The sequence below is a fragment of the Chenopodium album genome, chromosome 23 (genome assembly GCF_948465745.1).
Source record: "Chenopodium album chromosome 23, dcCheAlbu1.1, whole genome shotgun sequence".
NCBI lineage: Eukaryota > Viridiplantae > Streptophyta > Magnoliopsida > Caryophyllales > Amaranthaceae > Chenopodium > Chenopodium album.
Window position 1 is genome coordinate 10,505,016 of NC_137856.1, and position 21,660 is coordinate 10,526,675.

Below are 21,660 nucleotides of genomic sequence, written 5' to 3' on the forward strand. Positions count from 1 at the left end.
TTTGTGCTAGTTATCTACAAGCATGCAAACATGGTAGTTTACGGATTTAAGAAGCATAAAGACGACATAAACAGTAACTACAGAAACTTCATACAATAAAATGTTATTTCAACAAAAAATACAAAATAGTATATACAAGCCCCCTTTGTTTATTGGGCAGTTTTATCCATAGAAGTTCAATGATCTATGACTACTATGAACTCAGGTAGCAATCCTGTGCAATTGCAAATTTCCCAAGATGCCAAATTGTCCAAGCACCATCGGTAAATCCCTAGATTGGATAAAAATTAACGAGCCAAAAAGGGTTTGCAAAGCTTGACCTACAGGGCGTCTCTGTATATAATATACAGCTTGTGTATAATAATATCACCTTCAAAGATTAGTCTTGGGCTTGCCAGCACCAGGAACACGCCGTGAAGCTTCCCTCATTGTCACAAATTCTTCTGCTGCAGAAGGATGAATTCCCACCTGAAATCAAAACATTGACATAATTTAACAGGATAATTCGGGATAGGTCAGAAGGATTCATAGCCCAGAGGATTCACACCTACAACTGAAGCACATCTTTCAAAAAAAAATTAATAAAAAAATATAACATCAAAACTGAACAAAACAATAGTAAAACTACAACAAGAGGACAAGGTGTCCTCAGATTGAGTAAAACTGGCAGCCCAATTACTTTATACGTCTCCGGTAGAGTAATTTGAAAGCCCCAGCTGCCGTAGCCCATGAAGAAGAAATTAATATATATTTTTCATCCATAATTAGATTAAGTGGGACAGCAAAACCACTAAAACTACAGCCAATCCACTCCAACCAAAAACCAAAAAAATAGCCATCATTGCAAATCTGTAACCACTCCTGTATACTCAAAGGTTTGACCAAAGATCCGACTGCAGAGTCTTTTCCAAAATATAGCAAACCAAATCACTGTGAAGAAAGATAAGAGCAAGACTAGTTATTAGCCCGGCAAAGCAAGCAAATATAAAGCCGCCGCTTCTGGAGCATACCAGTTATATTAAGCCTTCTCAAAGCTTTGTCCACACAAGGCTTTTTAACTTCCAAATGAGATTCACTAACAAAAAAACAGGATATATAGGAGAGAGACTCCAAGAATATATTAAAAAAAAAACCCAAAGAATCTCCTATCCGCAATCTAAAATCCTCCACATCCTTCACCCACCTACCTGGGCTACCCCTTTCTTTGGCCCTTCATCTACTAAGTCATACCATCTTCCCTCCCTCCCCCCACCTTTCATCTACTCCACCGCCACCACCTTCTTTAAATGAATTCATCAATTTAATCCAACAACAATGCAATGGGGTTTTAATCCATAATAACAGAAGATCTACAAGGTATAAAAAATGGAAGAAAAAACCCAGAAGTCATCGGTGATTATGGGAGTGGTCGGCAGCAAGGGAGGTATGAGAAGCGGAGAGAGAGAGATCGAGAAATGGCAAGAGAATGCCGTCGATGAGGGATGGTGCTGAATGTGAGGAGAGACTAAGAGAGAAAGTTGGATATTGCATGGTGGTAGCCGTTACGGGGGGAAGATAGGAGAGGGAGGGAGGGTTAGAGAGAAGAAAAGGATCTACTATCAGGTGGAGAGGGAAGATAAAACGAGGGTAAAGTTGTAATTTACCACAAAAAATTTACCCAAAATAGGAATGTGTCAGTTAAAAAAAATTTCCCAAAAAGGAATATGTGCAGTATCAGTTTTTTGCTTTTAATTGGGATCGTTATTTTCCGATTAAATGTTTGGACCCATGGTTCCTGCCTCCACTGAAGGTAAAAATTGAAGAATCCTAGAAAACAGAGCCATAGTTTGAGATGGACTGTTGAATACCGAACAATTAGCTAAGAAAAGGAGAAGAATGAATTGCAAACAGCACTTGAGTGACTAGGACAAAGGTCATTTTCTATATTCCAGAAGTTGGCTACAGCATTCAGAAGTTAGCAGGACATCAACATGCAACTGCGCACAAAATACACAGATTACTTTCAGCAGTCAACTCTGACACTAGATAGAAGAGAATGAAGTCTTACTGTACTATCAAATTGTGCCTTTGTTGCTCCACATTTCAGTGCTATAGCAATTCCCTGTACAAAAATATGTAAACAGATCAGCAATGCATATTCATGAGAATAATATTACTTTTATGATTTGATGAGTACTGAAGTGACAATCATACCAAATAGTCACAGGAAAACACTGCATATACGTTCAGAAAAACAGAGATGATACACGGACAGAGATTCCTTCTTTTCCATTTTTTTCGAACATTACACACATTAGCAAACACACACCATCACATGACAACATAGAAGTAAAAGCCCATGACTTAAAAATTGAATCATTCCAACTTTCTAGTACAATTTATGACCATTTAAACATCAATATATAGTCACAATGTCACATTGTCACTGGCATGATTCAAAGCTTCTCCTCGTATGGCATACATCCACACATTCCATAGCTAAAGTTATAATGGAATGATTTTGTCTAAATTCCACCTCATAAGTAAGATAGCATTCTACATTATGGTGTTATTATCATTTCTTGTTCAGTAGTCATGGCATAATTGTTTCATTTAGCATTTTTATTAAATGATACAGCCTGACATTAACCTCTCCTTCACAATTAAAAAATTAAAAATGAAAAGAGTGAAAGAGAGAGAGAGAGAGAGAGAGGGGAAAAAAAAAAAAAAAAAACAATTAAAACAGTCAAAGTAACCCTCATCAAGAAATTATACTCAGGCTGTCTGTCACAGATTGACCTAAAGGTAACAGGTTTCTGAGTTTCTGCTCCAAAGCATTGTTACATAACACTGAGATATAAATATTCTCCTCTCTTACTTTAAAAACATAAAACAAAAAAATAATCATACTTCAGTAATCCTTACTAGTTGAATGATAATGTTTCTTTTATTACGGGTTTTTTTTTTTTTTTTTGTCAGGATAGTCCCTCCCAAAGTCCCAAGTACAAATAATGGAGAAGACCCGTATATGGGAAGGATAAAATGCAAAAATTGCAGCACAAAAACAGGCATAAACACACCAAATAAGTTAAGAGAATTTAGTGGAGGCTTTTATGATGGGCTAATTAATGTACTACGTATATTACACCAAATAAAATGGAAAACTTATGCAAAAGGGATTTGGTGAACAAAACTGCACACAAGTTTGAGTAAACAGCATACAGAATATATGTACCTGCATTATTTCAGGTGCATCTGGGCCACACATTGATGCTCCAAGCACTTTATCTGTCTCAGCATCAACAACAAGTTTCATGATAGTCTTTTCTTGTCGCCTGTAATCATGGAACATAGAAAGATTAGACAATTTATATTAACACATACTTCCTCCATTTTTTAAAAATCCGCACAAGATTTTAAGAAAAAGTGTAAACAGTAGGGGAATGCCAAAATTGCCCATGTGATACAAACTAATGAGAGAGTGAAAAGGTGGGGCTAAAAATGGATGTTAACAAATATTTGTAAGGGTAGTTACGGAATTTGGTGTGTGAACAAAAGTAAAAAGTGAATAAAGCATACCAAATAAAGAAATGATGCAATTAATTGGTGAATTAAAAAAAAAGAACGGAGTATAGCACAAAACTGTAACAGTCACATAGGTACTCCTTCCTTTTCTTTTAGCTCTTCCTGGTAGCTATTTTACAAATTTAAATTTTTAATATTAAATATGCATTCACAAGCTTATAAAAAATTAGTATCTTGAAATAAATAATACATTGAAGTATTTAACTGATTTAATATCACAAAAACATTATATTATTCATCATACATTGCCAGCATTGGTAAAAATTTATGCCATTTATGGCCAAGCTATGGCCAAGTGCTTCAGAACAATATTCAAGAACAAACAGGAATGGAGCGAATACATTTATTGCAACATAAATGAAAGAACATCAACTTATATATAATGTTATAATGCCATCCATGAAACAGAGTGCATGCAACAAAATAGAATAACTAATCAACCTGTCGATTTTGTAAAACTTATTTCAAAAGCTATTGCCAACTTGCAAATTCACCTTTTGTTGGGTTATATACATTCACATGAATATCATGGCAACAAAAGGTTGTCCAGTTAAAAAAGAAAAAAATACCCTCATTAATCAGTGTTTATGCTTAAACTAGTAGTAGAGGAAATGCGTAAAAATGGAAAGTGTTTAAACGGATCCCTTATCCTTTCAATGCTTGATTATACTCAAGATCTTAGGACTTCTTTGCTTCTACACATACATTGATATTTTCTTACACTAGAGTGTACCCGTGCTCATGCACGGGAATACGGGATATATGTAGTATATATATTTAAGAGAAAAAAATGGTAAAATTGATAGTTATTAAAGGGTGGTTATTGGTTTTTTTTTTTTTTTTAAAGTGATATGGGTAGCTATGAGTTAAAATGGTGGTTATTGTTTTTTTTTTTAAAGTTATATGGGTAGTTATGAGTTAAAATGGTGGTTATTGGTTATTTTTTTTCAAAAAAAAAAAATTAAAAAAAAAAAAATAGAAGGGCTAGAATTGTAAGGATGAGAATTTGGGGTGCTGTGAATGAAAGTTGGAAAAAAAAAACTCTACAATTATATTATAGATTTAAGCACGTGTTTATCAGATTCTTACATACCAGGCTGAAGAAGTAATAGTACAAGTTAGAAAATTATCAGGCTAAACAAACAGATGCAAAACAACATTTCATCTTTTCCATTTTCAACTGGTGTAAGAAAGAAAAACACTCACTGTATAACAAGACATGGATGCCACCTAAATTATAATTTCAAACAATTGAATACCATTGTACGAAAGCATGAGAAGAGCAGGGGTCAAACAACTTTAGATATAATGGTTCGACATTAAATTAAGAGCCTTAGGCCAGTGAGAGAATGAAAAGACGTACTGAGAAATAGTGTTTTTCATTGGGTTGAATGATGATGTGAAGACCAAAATGTCACCATTGGCTTGCTCTATAGCTTGTTCTTCACTAAGACCCACCACAGCTAGAGGAGGTATGCTGCATAACAATCCCAATGAGTAATCAGACTATGCACTTATCAAAGGAAAATAAAGGACGCATACTCAACCACAATCATGAACAGTATAAGAACGAGCATGTAGAAAATCATGGAAGTATTTTCTTCCCAACTACAATCATCTCATTCATGAGTCTCTTCCTTCCCTTCTGTAAAGAAGCAAAAGCAGATTTTCTAATTGAGTAGCTCCATAGTTGTTTTTAAAAGACTATCTAAAGAGTAACCAAAGCCAGTACATCTACCTAAAATACTTTATCAGTTCATTTAGCCACTAAACACATAGAATGCCTAAGCATGATGACCTTAAAGGAGATTCTTTCACTAATTCTACCAATTCTCACATGTATGATATATCACATGCCATAGCAGAGGCTGACCAAACCTATCCTTATACCCACATTCCAAAACAAAGGATTCCAAGCATGTGCAACCAACTAAAAGCAAGAAAATGGGGTAGCTTGTCTCAGAATTCCATAGAAAAAGGTATACAAACATGGGGCAAAATCACTTCTTTTAATAGAAGATTATCTTTAGCATAAATCTAAACTCTAGCCAAACCTAATACTCACGAAAACTTTAACCTTCTCAGCGACCTAAGGACCTTAGCTTTAAATAGATAAGGCTACTAAGAAAATATTCTATGAGAGCCCTTTTGCAAATGATTTACAATAGATGTACAAAAGATAAATACCATATATATGCACCCATATTCTAATACATAAAGAGAGCCACTGTTTAAAAATTTCTGTAAGCGAAAAATTCATTCGTTCTAAATTTAACTGTGAACACCTAACTGGAGGGTCATGTAAAGTGGAAAAAAAATATTACTGTTTGTACGATTTTTCATGTGTGCATATCTTGAATGATTCGATGCCTCTGGGTGAAAAGACATACAAAAAATTATGCCTTCATCAAAAGCTCCTCACTAAATGTGATTCTAACACCATTATAAGTTTGAAAGCTATACTAGACTAATCAGAGCATCCACAAATTACTAACCATACAACATTGACTGCTATTTGCTCTTACAAATTTATGCCTTTTCCTGCCCAGTTATATGAATACAAGTCTTTTTGTACCAACATAGCCCCATAGGTTAGGTCAAATGTAAATGTTAACAGATAGCCAAAGACAATGTAGTGAATTCATAAGTTGAATAAATGATTTTTTTTTTTTTTTTTTTTGCCCAGCTACTATCATGTCACAATACAAAACTCTAATCATGTCACCTTACGAGTAACATCAATATTGATACAATTGTTTTTGTGGGGGGGGGGGGGGGGGGGCATTGAGATAAAAAGATATTAGGTGTGATATTGGAAACAATGGTATATTCGTCATTTGTACCAAGAAATAAAAAAAGCTCACTATGGAAGTTTTGTTTTGAAATATTAATTGCTCTTCTATGAGCTTTACAATGAAGTAAAATATGCAATAGAAGAATTCCACATGTTCTATACAAAAAGTCAGATTATAAAAGTTGCTTAATGAATAGGCATGGAAAGGTTGCTGCAGAAATAAAAGGAACATATACCTTGGAGTATTATATGAAAAATTTGACAGCATAGTTAGCATGCAAGTATTATTGAAGACACAAGTTGCCCCACTGAAGTACAAAAAATTCTACAGCACACAGAATTGAAAAATATGATACCTGAACACAGCGCATGCTATATAATTGTAGTCTGGTTTGATATTTTGGCCCCCAAAAACCGTTTTCTGAAACCAGGAAACAGCTAATCAATACTTAAATTTGGAGAATACAATTTTCAATTACTCAGGGAGAATTACAGCCAACTGAAAGCATATACTACTGATAAATAAAATGAAGAACCATACAGCGAAACAAGTTCCTTCCATCAAAGCCACAGGAGTAAGGTTCATCCGATTGGTAACATCGCCAATTGCCCATATTGTCGGTACACTTGTTCTTGAATACTCGTCAACCTAAAAAATGAGAAACATTATCAATAATATGAATGTCATAGAAAATTCATGGACAAATATTTCACCCTTGCCACCAACACAATCATTTAAATAAATCAATTGGAACATCCGAATAAATGTTATTGGTTTTGCCTGCTATCATCATGGTTGAGGCCACATACACAGCTTAGGGTATTACCTTCCCCTAGTAAAAGTTTCACATTCAAATTTTTTTTATGAGACTTGTGTAATAGCCTAAATTAAATGTTAGCATCCAAGTGATACTTGATGTTTCTTAATTTGCATATAGATTGCTTCATGACAGCTTGAGGGCATGATATATTGCCATTAGACATTTCATACACGGGCGACACCCATTTGGAGTCTTTCTAATATAATACTAAAAATAATTTAGGTACAAATTATTCCCCGCATGAGGCATACTCTCCTTGATGTGACAAAGGTCTTAATAGAAGTAGCACTACAAGTTTTTAGCAGCAGGAGCACCAGCAACATATATATTATCAGAAGACAAGACCCACACTGTAATTCTTGTTGATATTATTAGAAGACAAGATCCACGCTGTGATTTTAGCTGAATTGTACAAAAGTGGAACAGCAAGACATTTTTTGTTAAGGCCACAAGTTCAAATCACCCTTGTTATTTCATAACACGATCAGTAAACAATAAGTTAGCATATATAGAGCTTATTAAGGTCAGAGGCAAGTATAAGCAAAGAAATACCTTAACAGCTCCTGTTTGGTCAAGCTCTACACCTACAGCTTCCAGATTCAGCCTTTTTGTGTTTGGAGAACGGCCTGTGCAACAAAACACGATACAATTAATGTATGTCATCATTTACTGGTCAGAATGGTGACACGGAACCTATCTAGCAGCATTGATATGATCAAAAGATATAGGTCTTTACAGAAGTATCATGCAATTGTGTGAAAACAAAATAGAGTCCTCAACCTTTAAAAAAAAAAACTGAAGCATACCGTGAATTTCATGACTGTTATCTAATAACAACCAACAAAAAGACCGGTTTCCTTTCATTTTACTTCTGTTCAACATAACTTAAATATTACTGATGAGAAAATGCCATTTAAACTTTGTTCAAAGTGAAAAAAAACAGATAGTACAACACATTTAAATTCCTGCAGAACCTCCTCAATCCACACCTTTCAACCCCATTATTGATGCATCCCATAGCTGATGCATGTTTCTGACCCTCGCAAACGAGAAACTACATGAAACAGGTTAAGGCTAGATTTAGGATGACCACACTGGCAGTACCAAAACTAAACTCTCACATTTTCTAGCTCAAACTCTCTAACAATCTTTTACAATATTACTATATTGTCACAACCTACAACCCAACTTCCCTTGCTTTGTAAACGGCATGTCTGACGGCTAAGGCCTCAGAAGCATCAAGATTGCTGTAAGAGCATTTGACCACAACATCTCCTTTGCCCTTCAAAAGCCCACAAAACAGACTTGTACAAATTCAAAACAGTATGTTGGGTAGCCCAATACAACCTATGCACAGCAAAAACCAAGCCATCTCACAATGAAGGAAGACATTGAGCACATCTCACTATGGTAGCAAATTAATTTTTCTAAAATAATCCTTGAGTTTAAAGATACTAAGCTGGATTTTGACAAATTTAATTTCACTAATCGTAACTCGTTTAGTCGTTTATGCTAAACTCGACTTATTGTTTCTTAACTTGATCCCTTTTATGAAAGTTGAGAGAATATACCAAAGAGAAAAATCCCAATCCAGATTTCATGCATGTTATACTGGTTATTAATTCCAAGAGCATTAGACATTGTCATCTACTACTTAGACTTCACTCCAAATTGCTTCACTTTTTTCTAGTTCCATAACAACCACCCCTCACCAACCTCAACCTACCACTAACTTGGACTCAAGATTTTACCTTTAAAACCTACAACCACTTCACTCCTTCTGCCACACTTACAACCAACACATCACTCATCATGATCATCACCAAAAAGTGATAGCAAAGGGAAAGTCTCTAGCACCAATAACATGAAGATGCTCGCATTCTTGAAGTATTAATCTATGAGACAGATACAGTAATTTAACAAAAGTAATTTAGGGTTTGGTTCAATATTAAAACTATTGGTTCACAGAATATTAGATGAAGTTTTAAGTAATCTAGACATGGGCAGTAAATAAAGCACTATATTGCAAGAGAACATGAAATAATGATACCGCGTCAAATTTAGCTCCTAGCAATATACTTCCTCCGTTACTTAAACATTGCAACATGAAGGGTGACTAAACATCCCATTATCCCAAAGCTCAATCTAAACTTTTAATATATTTAACTATATAACAGTAAATTCTTTGCGATAATATATATCGAGATGAAACTTACAAGAACCACTTGACTATATTTTTCCTAATGTATAATCATAATAAGGCTAAAGAAAAATGTGTGGAAACTGACAAAATGTAATAGACTAACCTATGGGGGGTAGTATGGGTATTTTAGTAATATTAATTTGCTAGGCTAATAGTCCTTAGTATAAATAGGTAGAGAGGGTAGAAGCAAGGCAGGCAGAATTTTGGAGTAGTGTCTTAGGAGAGTTGTGACCTAAAGTCACTATTGGAGCTTTGTAGACTAAACCTACTACTATCGTTGTAAAACCATTAATTTGTTTAATCAAATTTCTGAGTTCTATCCTTCGTTGTACTGTTATTACATCGAGTAATATCAGTCCATTACAATTGGTATCAGAGCGGTGTTCCCGGCTGTCCGGTGCCGGAAACCACCACTACGTATTTTTCAAAAAAAAAAAATGGCACACTTTGAAGAGTCAATTAAAAGGGAGGTGGAGGCAGCAATCGCCAAGCAATGGAGGATTTCAGGAAGAGGGTTGAAGAGGCCTTCAAGCCCTTCAAAGGCTTGCGTACGCGGCGAGACAGGGAAGGCATATCGGGATCCTTAGAGGAGTCTACCATCGGCGTAGTTTCCACAGTGTCAGAGAACGCAGCAACTTAAGGGGTTGCAGCAGCCCAGAAGTCACTTTTTGAGAATTGCTCCGTCGCGCTAGAGGCTGAGAAGAAGAGTGAGGAAGACGCCGAGGACGGCCCCACTCATCTTATCGGCCCAGAAGAGAGCAGATCCGTGACAGCCGGAAAACAAGATGGCCCAAAAGACTTGCCGGCGAGTTAGACGGCGGAGATGAAGAGGTCGTAAGAAATTTGAAATCTGGTGGAAGGCTTGAAGATTATGGAGCGGGATTTACTGGTGGAGGTCGAGGTGGCTTCGCCAGCGAATCTGGTGGACGTGCTGGGTTGAAGGGTGGATTAATCGGTGTTAGTGGTCTTGGTGGTAGGGTTAGCGTTTTCGAAGGTGGCTCAGGTGGCGATTTTGGTGGTAGAACTCGTGAAATTGGGGGTGCTCTCGATATTGTAAGAGGGAACAGGGTGGGAATTTTTTGTGGTGATTGTTTAGGAGATATTTTCGAGAAGGGCGGTGCTGGTTGCTAGTGGTCCAGGAGTTTTAACCGGGAAAGTTGAGAGGGGTGGTAAGACCGCCGCTAGTGGTAGCCTGAACGGAAAGGGCGGTGGCTTTGCGAAGGGTGGATCAGGAGCAAGTGGGTCTGGCGGTGGACCAGGGGTATGTACCGGTTCACCCATCTGTGCCGGTGAAAAGTCTTGTGGTGGTCTGGGTTGCTGCTGCGGTGGTGAAGAAGGGTGGAAGTGGCAGTTGCAGATTTCAGAAATGGAGTGTCTGGGAAACTTCGTGGAAACTGAGTTTGGCTTGGAGGATAAGGAATTTCTAGAAGGTGTAGGGGTAAATAATAGTAAGGGTATTATGGTCAAAGGGGTAAGACATGACCTGGATGGCAATCCAGTTATGCCTAATGTAGTAGCTGCACAACGTTTTGGGCTAACTCATTCTAAAATCAGTGGGCTTACTCACTTTAGGCCCAACCTATCACAACCCAAACAACCCATTACAATTTCAAAGGACCGGTTTTACTGCCCTCCACCCCACAACCATGATATGTCTGCTAGCCAAATCAAAGTTTTCAAACAAAACGGTTCTTTTTTCTCCTACTTGCACCCCTCTAATCTCAACGCAGACACCACACACACCACCCAAAAGCTAATTGTCCCCAATGACAAGTTGCTAAGCTATTCTGCCATGTCAATGCTAATGAAGAGAGCACTAATACTCGCCAATGTGCAGCCTTTCTCACTGCAATTCGCTCTCAGTTTTAGCCTATTCAAGAGCTGGAATAGTGATCATTGTTGCCAAGGCCGGATTTCGAGCGCAGACTATTATCCACCTTGAGGACAAGGTGGAAGTTTAGGGGGCCAGTATTGTAATAGACTAACCTATGGGGGGTAGTATGGGTATTTTAGTAATATTAGTTTGCTAGGTTAATAGTCCTTAGTATAAATAGGTAGAGAGGGTAGAAGGAAGGCAGGCATAATTTTGGAGTAGTTTCTTAGGAGAGTTGTGACCTAAAGTCACTATTGGAGCTTTGTAGGCTAAACCTACTACTATCGTTGTAAAACCATTAATTTGTTTAATCAAATTTCTGAGTTTAATCCTTCGTTGTACTGTTATTACATCGAGTAATATCAGTCCATTACACAAAAACAGTAAATGTTGCATTATTTGAATAACAAAAGAAATATTATCATAGAAAGAACCGCCTACTAACACTATACAACATTACAAACTATGCATGTGAAAATTGGAGTATAAACAAATTAAATTTCACCAACTTAACATCATTCAAAATTCAAAACATTCCTATTTCAGATACTAACTCTTACTTGTAGTTGCAACATACAGTTTTTGATAGTATTTACATAATCGACTTTAAATATCTTATGTAATTGATAATAAAGGAATAACAAAGCCATGTGGAATCTTGTTTAGATTTATCTCAATGGTATTTTATCAATATCGATTTTTTTTTTTTTTTGTAGTTTTTTGCTTATTGATAATCAAATCTATTAATTATTAGAGATACAAATTGCAAGCGAGGCTAAAGAAACATGGCAACTAATTTATAAAAAAAAATTTAAAAAATAAAAAAATAAAAAAAATAAAAAAAATAGTAACATAATTACTAAGGTCTAATTACGGTAGTTGGCCTAGACATTTACTACAATCACATCAAGAATTTCATAGATATTCAGGCAATTCAGCTTAAGCTTTGGATTTAAATATGTTTCGATCACATCTGTAAAAGGGTACAAAAAACTTACCAGTAGCAAAGAGCACAACATCAGCTTCAATTTCTTCACCATGATCAGTACGAGCCATTACACCTCTATCAGTTTTCACCAGCTGCACAGCCCAAAATATTAAATTAATAAGATTAAGAAAATATTGGAGCTTCTTTGTCAGAGGCTAGACATATTTATCATGTACCACATAATTAGTTGAGAAGATGTGTTGTGACAAGTTACATTTTGAAAGAAAAATGAACATAGAACTATAAACTACTTAAAAGCATAACCACCTCTGTCAGAGTTGTCCTTGGATGCACTTGAACTCCCCTACCTTCCAGATTTCTAGCAACAGCAGCCCTCATTTCATCATCAAAGCCTCTGCAATTCCATTAAAACAGAAAACTACCATATTTAAGAAAGTTTATATTGTAAAATAAGTCTAAAAGAAACAGAAAAATAAGAGTTTTTAAGCTTTTGACATAACCCCAATCCTCAGATGCCTTGAAAGGACCACTTTTTATGAGTAGTTACTAAATATTAGAGTAAAATAAGACTGTTCAGTATTATAGTTAATTTAATATGAACATTCTTGCTATTAAAAGTGACCCCGCCATTTATGTACTTTGGATCCGCCACTGTTACAGTTAATTTTGTCCCCTTACTTCCCTCTTTCCCCATGAATCATTTTCCCTCTTTATGACTTTCCCTAGTTCCCTACAAAATCAATTTCAGACAAGAATCCCTAACATCTCTCTTTTTGTACCAAAAGTTGATCTCCTTTCCCCTTTTTTTTTAAAAGCAAGCATCAGCAACAGTCCACAGACACCAAAGCGCTAAGGGCAAAAGGAGAGAGATTTCCAGCAACAGTGTGACATTCCCTGGGAAAATCTTTGCTCTAGTGACATCAATCACATCATTTGTTTTGTTTAAAAAAAAATAAAAAAAAAAAAAAAATTCATAAGATTGGAATGTAAATATATACTTTAATTTGGTAATGGGTGTTTCTAGCAAATCTTGTTTGTCCTTCCCATTATTTCTAACTTTCTAAGCATTCAATTTCCGACAAGCAACCCTCCATTGTGCGCTAACATGGACTCAGAAAACTGCTGAGCATAGCTGTGTCGACAGGACAAGACCTTGTCACGGGTATGGAATCCAGGTGACCTGACCAATTACCCTTGGACACAGCTACTTCAAATCTTTTATTATTGAAACCCTAGATCTACAAATTGGCATATCTATACTACTATTTTAAAACCGGAAGTTTAAAGGACACTTGTCCTCTTCTGGCTTTTCTAATTATTTATTAATTTATTTTTTTGTTTCAACTAAAGTGTAAATATTAGAAATTAAAATTAAAAATTAAAAAGAAAATAAAATAAAATAAAATAAATCTCTTCTTTACTCCAAACGTTTCCAATCACTTCAAAAATACAACGATCAATTTTCATTTGGGTCACCTGGTTCCTCTAAATTTCATCATACTTCATATTATTTTTCAATTACACAAAAGTTCAATAGTTTATCTTCCCTTTCTCTCATTTTGTTACTCTTTCTCTATCTTCCCTCCCACTGCTATTCCTCTCTTTCACCCTAAATCTATAATTTATCTATATAAACTTCAAGAACAATAGTGACATTGAATTAAAGGGAGCAATCAAAGATAAATTTTCTCAATCTTGTTTACAGTTCATTTCTTTTTTCAAATTTCATTCCAAAGTTCATTTTTGACTTTTTTCGCTTTTTTATAACGATATATTTCAATACATTTATGTAGTATTTTATATTACTAATAAAATGCAATTTATATTTAGTATATATTAATTTTACAAAAATCTAAGAACAATCCAAATACACAATAGTACAATTCTTAAATTAAGAAAATAAAAAATAAAAAATAATCCGTGGCCTAAATACTAGTAAATTAATGAAAAAAAACGTAATATATTGAGGATTTTGTAAGCCCTTGTGAAGCAACTGCAGGAAGGTGTTTGATTCACAGCCGATGGTCAAAAAGTGATTGAAGAGAATATCAATGGCTGAAAAAAAAATTAAAAATAAAAATAAAAAAAAATAAACAATTGAGTGGGTGGTCGAAGGGAGAGGTAAAGCATTTGGTAGTGTTTTTTTTTTTTTGGTGTTTCCAAATGGTTCACCCTTTTGGCTAATCTAGATTCGATGCTCGAGTGGTTAGGTTTCAGTCCCTTCTCAATTGTTGTTGCCAGGGATCAAACACACAATCCTCTCTACCAAGTGCCACCACAATCTACCAAAAGCCTATTCGTAGCATGCGGTAGTGAGTAAAAGTAAAAAATTGAGAAGATCAAAAAACATTGTCTCCTTCTGAATATTATCACGTGGATCAGCAGGTGTGCAAATTTCTTTACCCATCTTATTACTTTTACTAAAAATTCAACACCTAATCTGTTTTTTTTTAAACTAAAAAAAAGAACATAGTTATTTTTCATTAAAAAAACAATTCTAAGGACTAATTATTTATTTTCTGGTTTTTTAGCAAAATAATATTAAAAAACAGAAAAATAAATATATTATTTCTCTTGGACAAAGTCCCCGTTTCCCAATAAATTGAGTTTCGATGTACCAAGTATCCGATCTTTCTATCCGAGTACATGTAACATATAGGCTTTCATACAAAATTGTCTCCTTCTACATTGGTAAGACTCAGTAATATCTATTCAAAGAGGGAATTGTTTAGTGTTACCACCAGACATGTCATCCTCAAGTATAAAACCTGAAATGAAGTAATCTTTTCAATTTAAATTTTAAGTACCTCAAGGGAAGTTCCTTTCTGAAGCAAAGATCTACATTGGCACCCATCCCACGCCATATAGATGCAAATTCAACAGATATGTACCTATAGCAAATATTCAGAACATAAAACTATATTACAACAGTGTGATACACATACAAGAAAATAAACCATCAAGAAACAAGAGGAGATCACAGCACCTTCTATCAACTAGATTATTAAGCAAATTTACTTACCCTCCTCCGAGTATAACAACGCGCTTGGGGAATTCCTCCAAACTTAAAGCCTCGTCAGAAGTTATTGCCAATTCCTAGGCGATACAGTAGATTACATAGCTTTTCAAAATTAGCAGATTAACAAAAAAAAAAAAAAAAAAAAAAAAAAAAAAAAAAAAACAAAACAAAACAAAACAAAAACAAAAACAAAATTTATTCAAGTTAAGACTACCATGATAATTTTCATTCAAGTTTGGACTACCATGATTCATGATACCTGTTATCCTTGCTTAAACTACTCCTGTTGTCTTTGGATGTACCGATTTGCAATTTCACATATTCAATGCACTTCTTTAATCATCAATATCATTAGTTCCGTACTATCAAAAAGTTAACAAAGTTACCTTTTGGAAACTATATTTCAAGACGGTTTAAAAAGGAAAATGTCACCATTGTAGAATTCCAAAACTAGTACTATATAATTTAATATTTTGAGCACCAATCCAAAGGCAGATTTGTAGCACTAAAGGGAGGGACATTATAAGTTATTCCAGACAAAAGAAAAAAGATAAACCCAAAAAATAAATGAGTTGGATAATACTTTTACTGTACATTATCATAAGTAAAAATTTTACAAGTAGTTTTCATATGGTAAAATTGATAAACATATGAAAAGTTAATCACATACTTAAAAAATGTCTTGGCCAAAAAAATTGAATGGAATTTGCCAAAAATGTTAGTAATAAATCATTTCCTTTCAATCTATTCATTTCCTTTTAGGCTTTTACTCTTCAATTTTTCAGTCCCTCTGCGTAATTTTACATTTTTACTTTCTATTAGTCGATCGATTTCTTTTTCATTTTCTTTTAATTTACTCATGTAGTTATGAAAGATGTAATTTCTATTATTCCTTCACCTCATAATAATCAACCACACCTCAAGATAAAAATTTATGACAAGGATCAAATGGAGCAAAGAACCAGCCTTTAAGGTCACAGTTCCTTACCAATTTGAGAGGCTGAACTCTTGAAGTCTAAAATCAAGTTTTATGGGCCATGGAAATAATAAGCTAGCTTAAAGTGAAGCTAGCAGCCCTTCCATCTAGGTGCATGGGCTCCCAGTGGAAGTTAATAGTTACCATAGCTACATAATTTTTGCACCCTAGTGAAAGTCATAAAATTACCAACTGTTGATGAAATGAAGTTGGGTTGCTCATACTTGGTTTGAATCTTTTAGAGCAAAAAACCCACAATATATAACTAGGATTTGCTTTGTGACACAAAAACCTTGCTAAATCTTACATAGCTTTTATTTAACATTAAAGAGGACCAAAGAGCACTTGAATATCGTACTCACTAAGAATCATATCAGTTATATGTTTCTTAACTCCAAATTATGATAGATAAGAAAGTATCTTCAGCACAAATTAATCAAAATGAAAAGATTTGTTACTCCCATTATCCCCATTTTACCACCATCCTTAATCTTCCTCCTCTGTAAATAGCAGTACAGAATGAATGCATACAGGTCATACAATGAAAAGAACAGAACTTGCCACTTAGGCCATATTTAGCTAAAATTAGTTAGCCTTCTTAGCACTAACAAAGTAACAAGTTAATCAACAATGAATAATCAGTATATTTTGTGTTCATGCAACTAATATAGTTAGTTCATCCCCAACTACTGAACATTCAACAACAGAAAAGATAGAGAAAAATTTGATTAAAAAATTAAGATAAAAATACATCATAAGCAAATCAATGGTAGATCCTAACAAAGATACAAATTTTAAAACAACAAAAGAAAGTGGAGAACCTGCCCGGGAATATAAGGACGTTGGGCCCGGCTGCCAGTTGCAATCAATATATGTTTTGCAGAGTATGACAACTTTGTGCCATCTATTTGTGTCACTTGGACTTCATTAGGACCAACTATCCTGCCCTCACCTTCGTATAGTTTCACCCCAGCATTAGATAGCAGTCGTTTGTAAATGTTATTGAGCCTGATAATCTCATCTGTCTACATTATACAAAAGAGTGCAACTTTAAAAAAAATAAAAATAAAATAAAAAAATAAAATTATATGTATGCAAATGCATCATATGCATGTAAGATTCTAAGGCATCGGAGAGGATTAACAACCAAACAGAAACCTAAGGCCTAGACAAATCATGGCCAATTTTTTCAAAATAAAAAACGTCGAAGAAAATCAAACCAATTATGCCTCAGCCCTTAATAAAAGAGTCGTGTTTTTAATTTACCAAAAAAAGAAAAAAGGATAGTGTTTTCATATTGAACACAACCTATTCTATGTAAACTGCAGCCATACATTATGAAGTCCATGCAAATTCCATTAATATCGAATGAAGAATGCTTCTAATATGGGCATACCCCAAAAAAAAAAAAAAAAAAGTATGCCTGTTTATTAGTCTCGCCGCCAGATCTCAATATATTAAGGGTCATTTAGAACTAGGATAGAATGAGAATAAAGCGAACGGCTATTATTTCAAAACGAAAATTCCATCCTTACAAGTTACAACCTTACCATATCTTCTATATTGTCTTAATATATTCTAATTTCAAAATTTTTATTACAATAGCCATTCAATAACTACTTCAAGGTTAAAAGAAAGGTAGACTATAAAAAAAAGGTCTAATGAAAAACCCTTCTATGGAAACAGACTTTCTCGAGACAGCAACAACTAACATGGACAGACAATTTAAAGTTAAAAGATATGAGCATTACATTGGCAAAGACAAAAAAAAAAAGAGAGATATTCTAGATGGTGACCCCCTGATGGTGGAATTTCTTTTTTTTTTTTTATTTTCCACGACGACCCTATGTATCTAACGCAATTTGTGACCTTATACAGCATGATTTGCTAAGATTTAATTAAATAATTAATATTTTTAAGGAGATTCTAGATTGCAATCTCTGGTTTTGCAAAATTTATGATGGCGGAATTTTTATTTTATTTAGTAAAAACATCTCATCATCGATAGCAAGAATTGAATGTGGAAAATAGTGTTGCCAACAAAGTTCAGTCAACAAAGACTTCAAAACCTACTCACCTTCTTCTGCAACAATTTTTTCCAGTTGAAGTCGATCTTCTCATTCAACTCCCAACCAAAGCTTTTTGCATCCTACGAAACCAAAATTACAACAATGAATACATCATTATATGTATACAAAAGCTTGCAAGGCTATACAATTCAAATTTCCATAGTAAGGCGTCATTGGCCACAAGATACTATGGACACTAACAAAAAGAATCTGCAAGATGTTAAATCATTTAAATCCAGAAAAAAATTAAGGGGTGAAAAAACCTTGAGGTGGAGAATATGCCACTAAATCTATGCACTAAAGAATATCACAATATTCAAGGGGGCATATGTAGCCTTATATGTACCATCTCTTGCAAGTTGCAACCACAAAATAATTGATGGTGAATCTGATACATAAATATTTTAAATGCACAAAAAACCTAAATAAACATCTAGACATATTTTTAAAACCCCTTACAAAAACCACCATGTACTGTACATGTATCAGCAATTTCCAAAATTACAAACTAGTCAGCGATACTGGTTAAGACAAATTCACCTCAAGTTCACCTCCAAAAGCACCTCCATACACCAATATTTTTTTGGGAACACAACCACGAATTACACATCTGAAGACAACAAAAGATACAAGAAACCCCTAATTAGATTCAGAAAGAAAACAATTGCAATAACAGCAATGTTAACAGTGGCAACAAGCCAACTTCAGCAATAATCAAATGATCTAGTATCCATCAGATGGATTCCATCTCAGTAATCTAGTTAACTCTAACATGTGTATAAGGCCTATCAAAATAAATACTGTATGATATATCCCCAAACAGGCAAGGGTACAAGTAGCAATTAAATAAAATAATAATAATAATAGTATTTAAGGGGTTGAAAACTCTAAATCATAATAGAAATAAGGCCTACTAAGATAATACGTCTCCTAATGAATATGCATAAGGTAAGAGACAAAAATACACAGCAAGGCAAGTTGAGACACAAATTTGCAATACAAATGCAACTATGGAATTTTGGACAAAATTATACCAAGTTCGTGACATATCATTCTTGTCGATAACAAGCTAGAACAAGAGAAAGTTGAAAAGGCTTTCATTGGAAAGAGTCTTACGGGCCTAGGGGCAACTCACTAAAGTTACCATCCTAATATTCATAGCCTTGCACTCAAAATCTCAAACTACGCCAAATTATACACCAAAGAGAACGGAGATTATCCAAGCAACGATCCATCAGTCCTTCCATTACAAGAAAACAATTAATATTATTTTAATTCGTAATGTGTAAACATATTTTCAATACTCAAGTAACCAGCTTCTATCAAATCCATCCTTTCACTAGTACTTACAAATATCACAATATAAACAAAAATGATAGTAATCAAACAAGCACTTCCAAATCGAAAAACCAAAAGTATTACAACTTCAACAAACAAGATCACAGTTGCACCAAATCAAAAGCTAAACAAAAGCAACAATAATCTAAATCATATCAGATATCACATATTTGTAAATGAAATTACATTAAAAAAAAGGTTAAATAAAAACTTACGTTCCACCAACTCCTCCAATAACCTCCGAACTAATTGGATGAAATGGAAGCTCGCAAATTCCAACCTTAAAACATCAATCATTAAATAAATCAATAAATCAACAAATACTCAATCATAATAACAATAACAAAAAAAAAAAAAAAAAAAAAAAATCAAAATCTAATAATAATTCAATCCTTTACGAAAATCCATCTGAAATAAAATTAACATGAGCAGTAATTTATAACCTTCACACCAAAATTACCAGAAAATTAGTCACAAAAAAAATGAAAATCCAATAATAATTAAATCTGAAATGAAATTAATATGTAACCTTAGCACCGAAATTTGCAGAAAATCGAGCAGCACGAACACCTCCGCTTCCGGCACCGATAACGAACAAATCGAAATCGTAGTGAGAATCGTCTTCGACATTAGTCTGGTTTTGTTCTCCGTCAATAAGCATTTTTCTGCCCGCCATTGTTGATTTCTTGACGAGTATGGAAAATGAAGATGAAATTGAAGATTTTTTAGGAGGAGAGAGAAAGAGAAAGTGAGGAGGCTGCTATTAATAGCGAGTGCAACTCTTGAATAGAGCAATTATTTAAGTTCCATTCAGAATCAGATGCGGTGTTTCATTTTGGTTCTTGAAAACGTTAAGTATATTGGAAATAACTACAGAGCATCTTTTGTAGTAATATAATAAATAGGAAATTTTGTTTTTTACCACCTCACAAAAACACGAAAATCTCTTTTACCACCTCCCAAAAAAAGTATTTTACTTTACCACCTCATAAAAAACACGAATATAGGTTTTACCACCACTTAACGGTTTCCATCCAAAAATTCCGTTAAGTGTGGCCCACAGTAACACGTGTCAGCATTTTATTTGTTAAAAAAAAAAGAGAAATTAAAAAAAAAAACAAAAAAAAACCTAAAACTACTCCGGCCACCACCGCGGCACCACCCCCGCGCCACCGCCGCCTTCCCCCCCAACTCACCACAGCACTCCCCGAAACCACCACCTGCGTCGCACCACCAGCCCCAACCCACCTAAACCCTCCCCCTCCCTTTCCCGCAACCGTAACACCCCCAAAAACCACCAAACCCAAAACCCTCCTTCCCTAATACGGTCACGATTTCGGCCACAAATGGCCGAAATCGGCCGGTTTTAAGGCTGAGTGGCCTTAACCGGCCGATTTCGGCCATTTGTGGCCGAAATCGTGGCTATTTTGGGGGGATTCGTGGTCATTGAGGGTTGTGGGTTGGTGGTTTTTGGGTCGATTGCGGTTGCGGGAGATGGAAGGGGGCGTTCAGGTGGGTTGGAAGAGGGAGGGGGTGGAGTTGCGCCGCCAGTGGTAGGTTCGGGGGGTAGTTGTGGGTTAGGTGGTGGCGTGGTGGTGGCGCTGTGGCGGTGGCTGGGTAGCTTTAGAGTTTTTTAATTTTTTTTTCTTTTTTTTTTATTTTTTTCTTTTTTTGGCCAATAATAGCACGACACGTGGCTTTATGGGCCCACTTAACGAATTCTTAAACGGAATCAGTTAAGTGGTGGTAAAACCTATATTCGTGTTTTTTATGAGGTGGTAAAGTAAAATACTTTTTTTGGGAGGTGGTAAAAGAGATTTTCGTGTTTTTGTGAGGTGGTAAAAAACAAAATAGCCTAATAAATAATCACGAGACACAACAGTTGAAAATTATTTAGGCAAATTTTTTTAAAAAAAACCTTTTAAATGTACTATTTTGCAAAAAAAAAAAAAAAAAAAAAAAAAAAAAAAAAAACCTTTTAAAAGCTTTTTTATAAAACAAAATCCGAAGTTAATTTTTTTTGTTTAAAACAACCCAATCCCACTAAGGCCCTG

At 34.8% G+C, this 21,660-nt stretch overlaps 1 protein-coding gene across 1 annotated transcript; it reads right to left on the minus strand.

The window, feature by feature from the left end:
* Nucleotides 1-67: 67 nt before the first annotated feature.
* LOC145609726 (glutathione reductase, chloroplastic-like) lies at nt 68-20,433 on the minus strand. Its single transcript, XM_081665191.1, has 16 exons — nt 20,136-20,433; nt 19,822-19,886; nt 18,809-18,878; nt 18,277-18,348; nt 17,021-17,224; nt 15,227-15,300; nt 15,012-15,095; nt 12,511-12,598; nt 12,254-12,335; nt 7,732-7,805; nt 6,900-7,007; nt 6,715-6,779; nt 4,928-5,041; nt 3,215-3,314; nt 2,048-2,101; nt 68-468 (listed from the first exon to the last, which is right to left on the minus strand). Exons 1-16 carry the CDS (start codon nt 20,280-20,282, stop codon nt 373-375), a joined length of 1,497 nt encoding a protein of 498 aa, XP_081521317.1. The 5' UTR covers nt 20,283-20,433; the 3' UTR covers nt 68-372.
* Nucleotides 20,434-21,660: the final 1,227 nt, after the last annotated feature.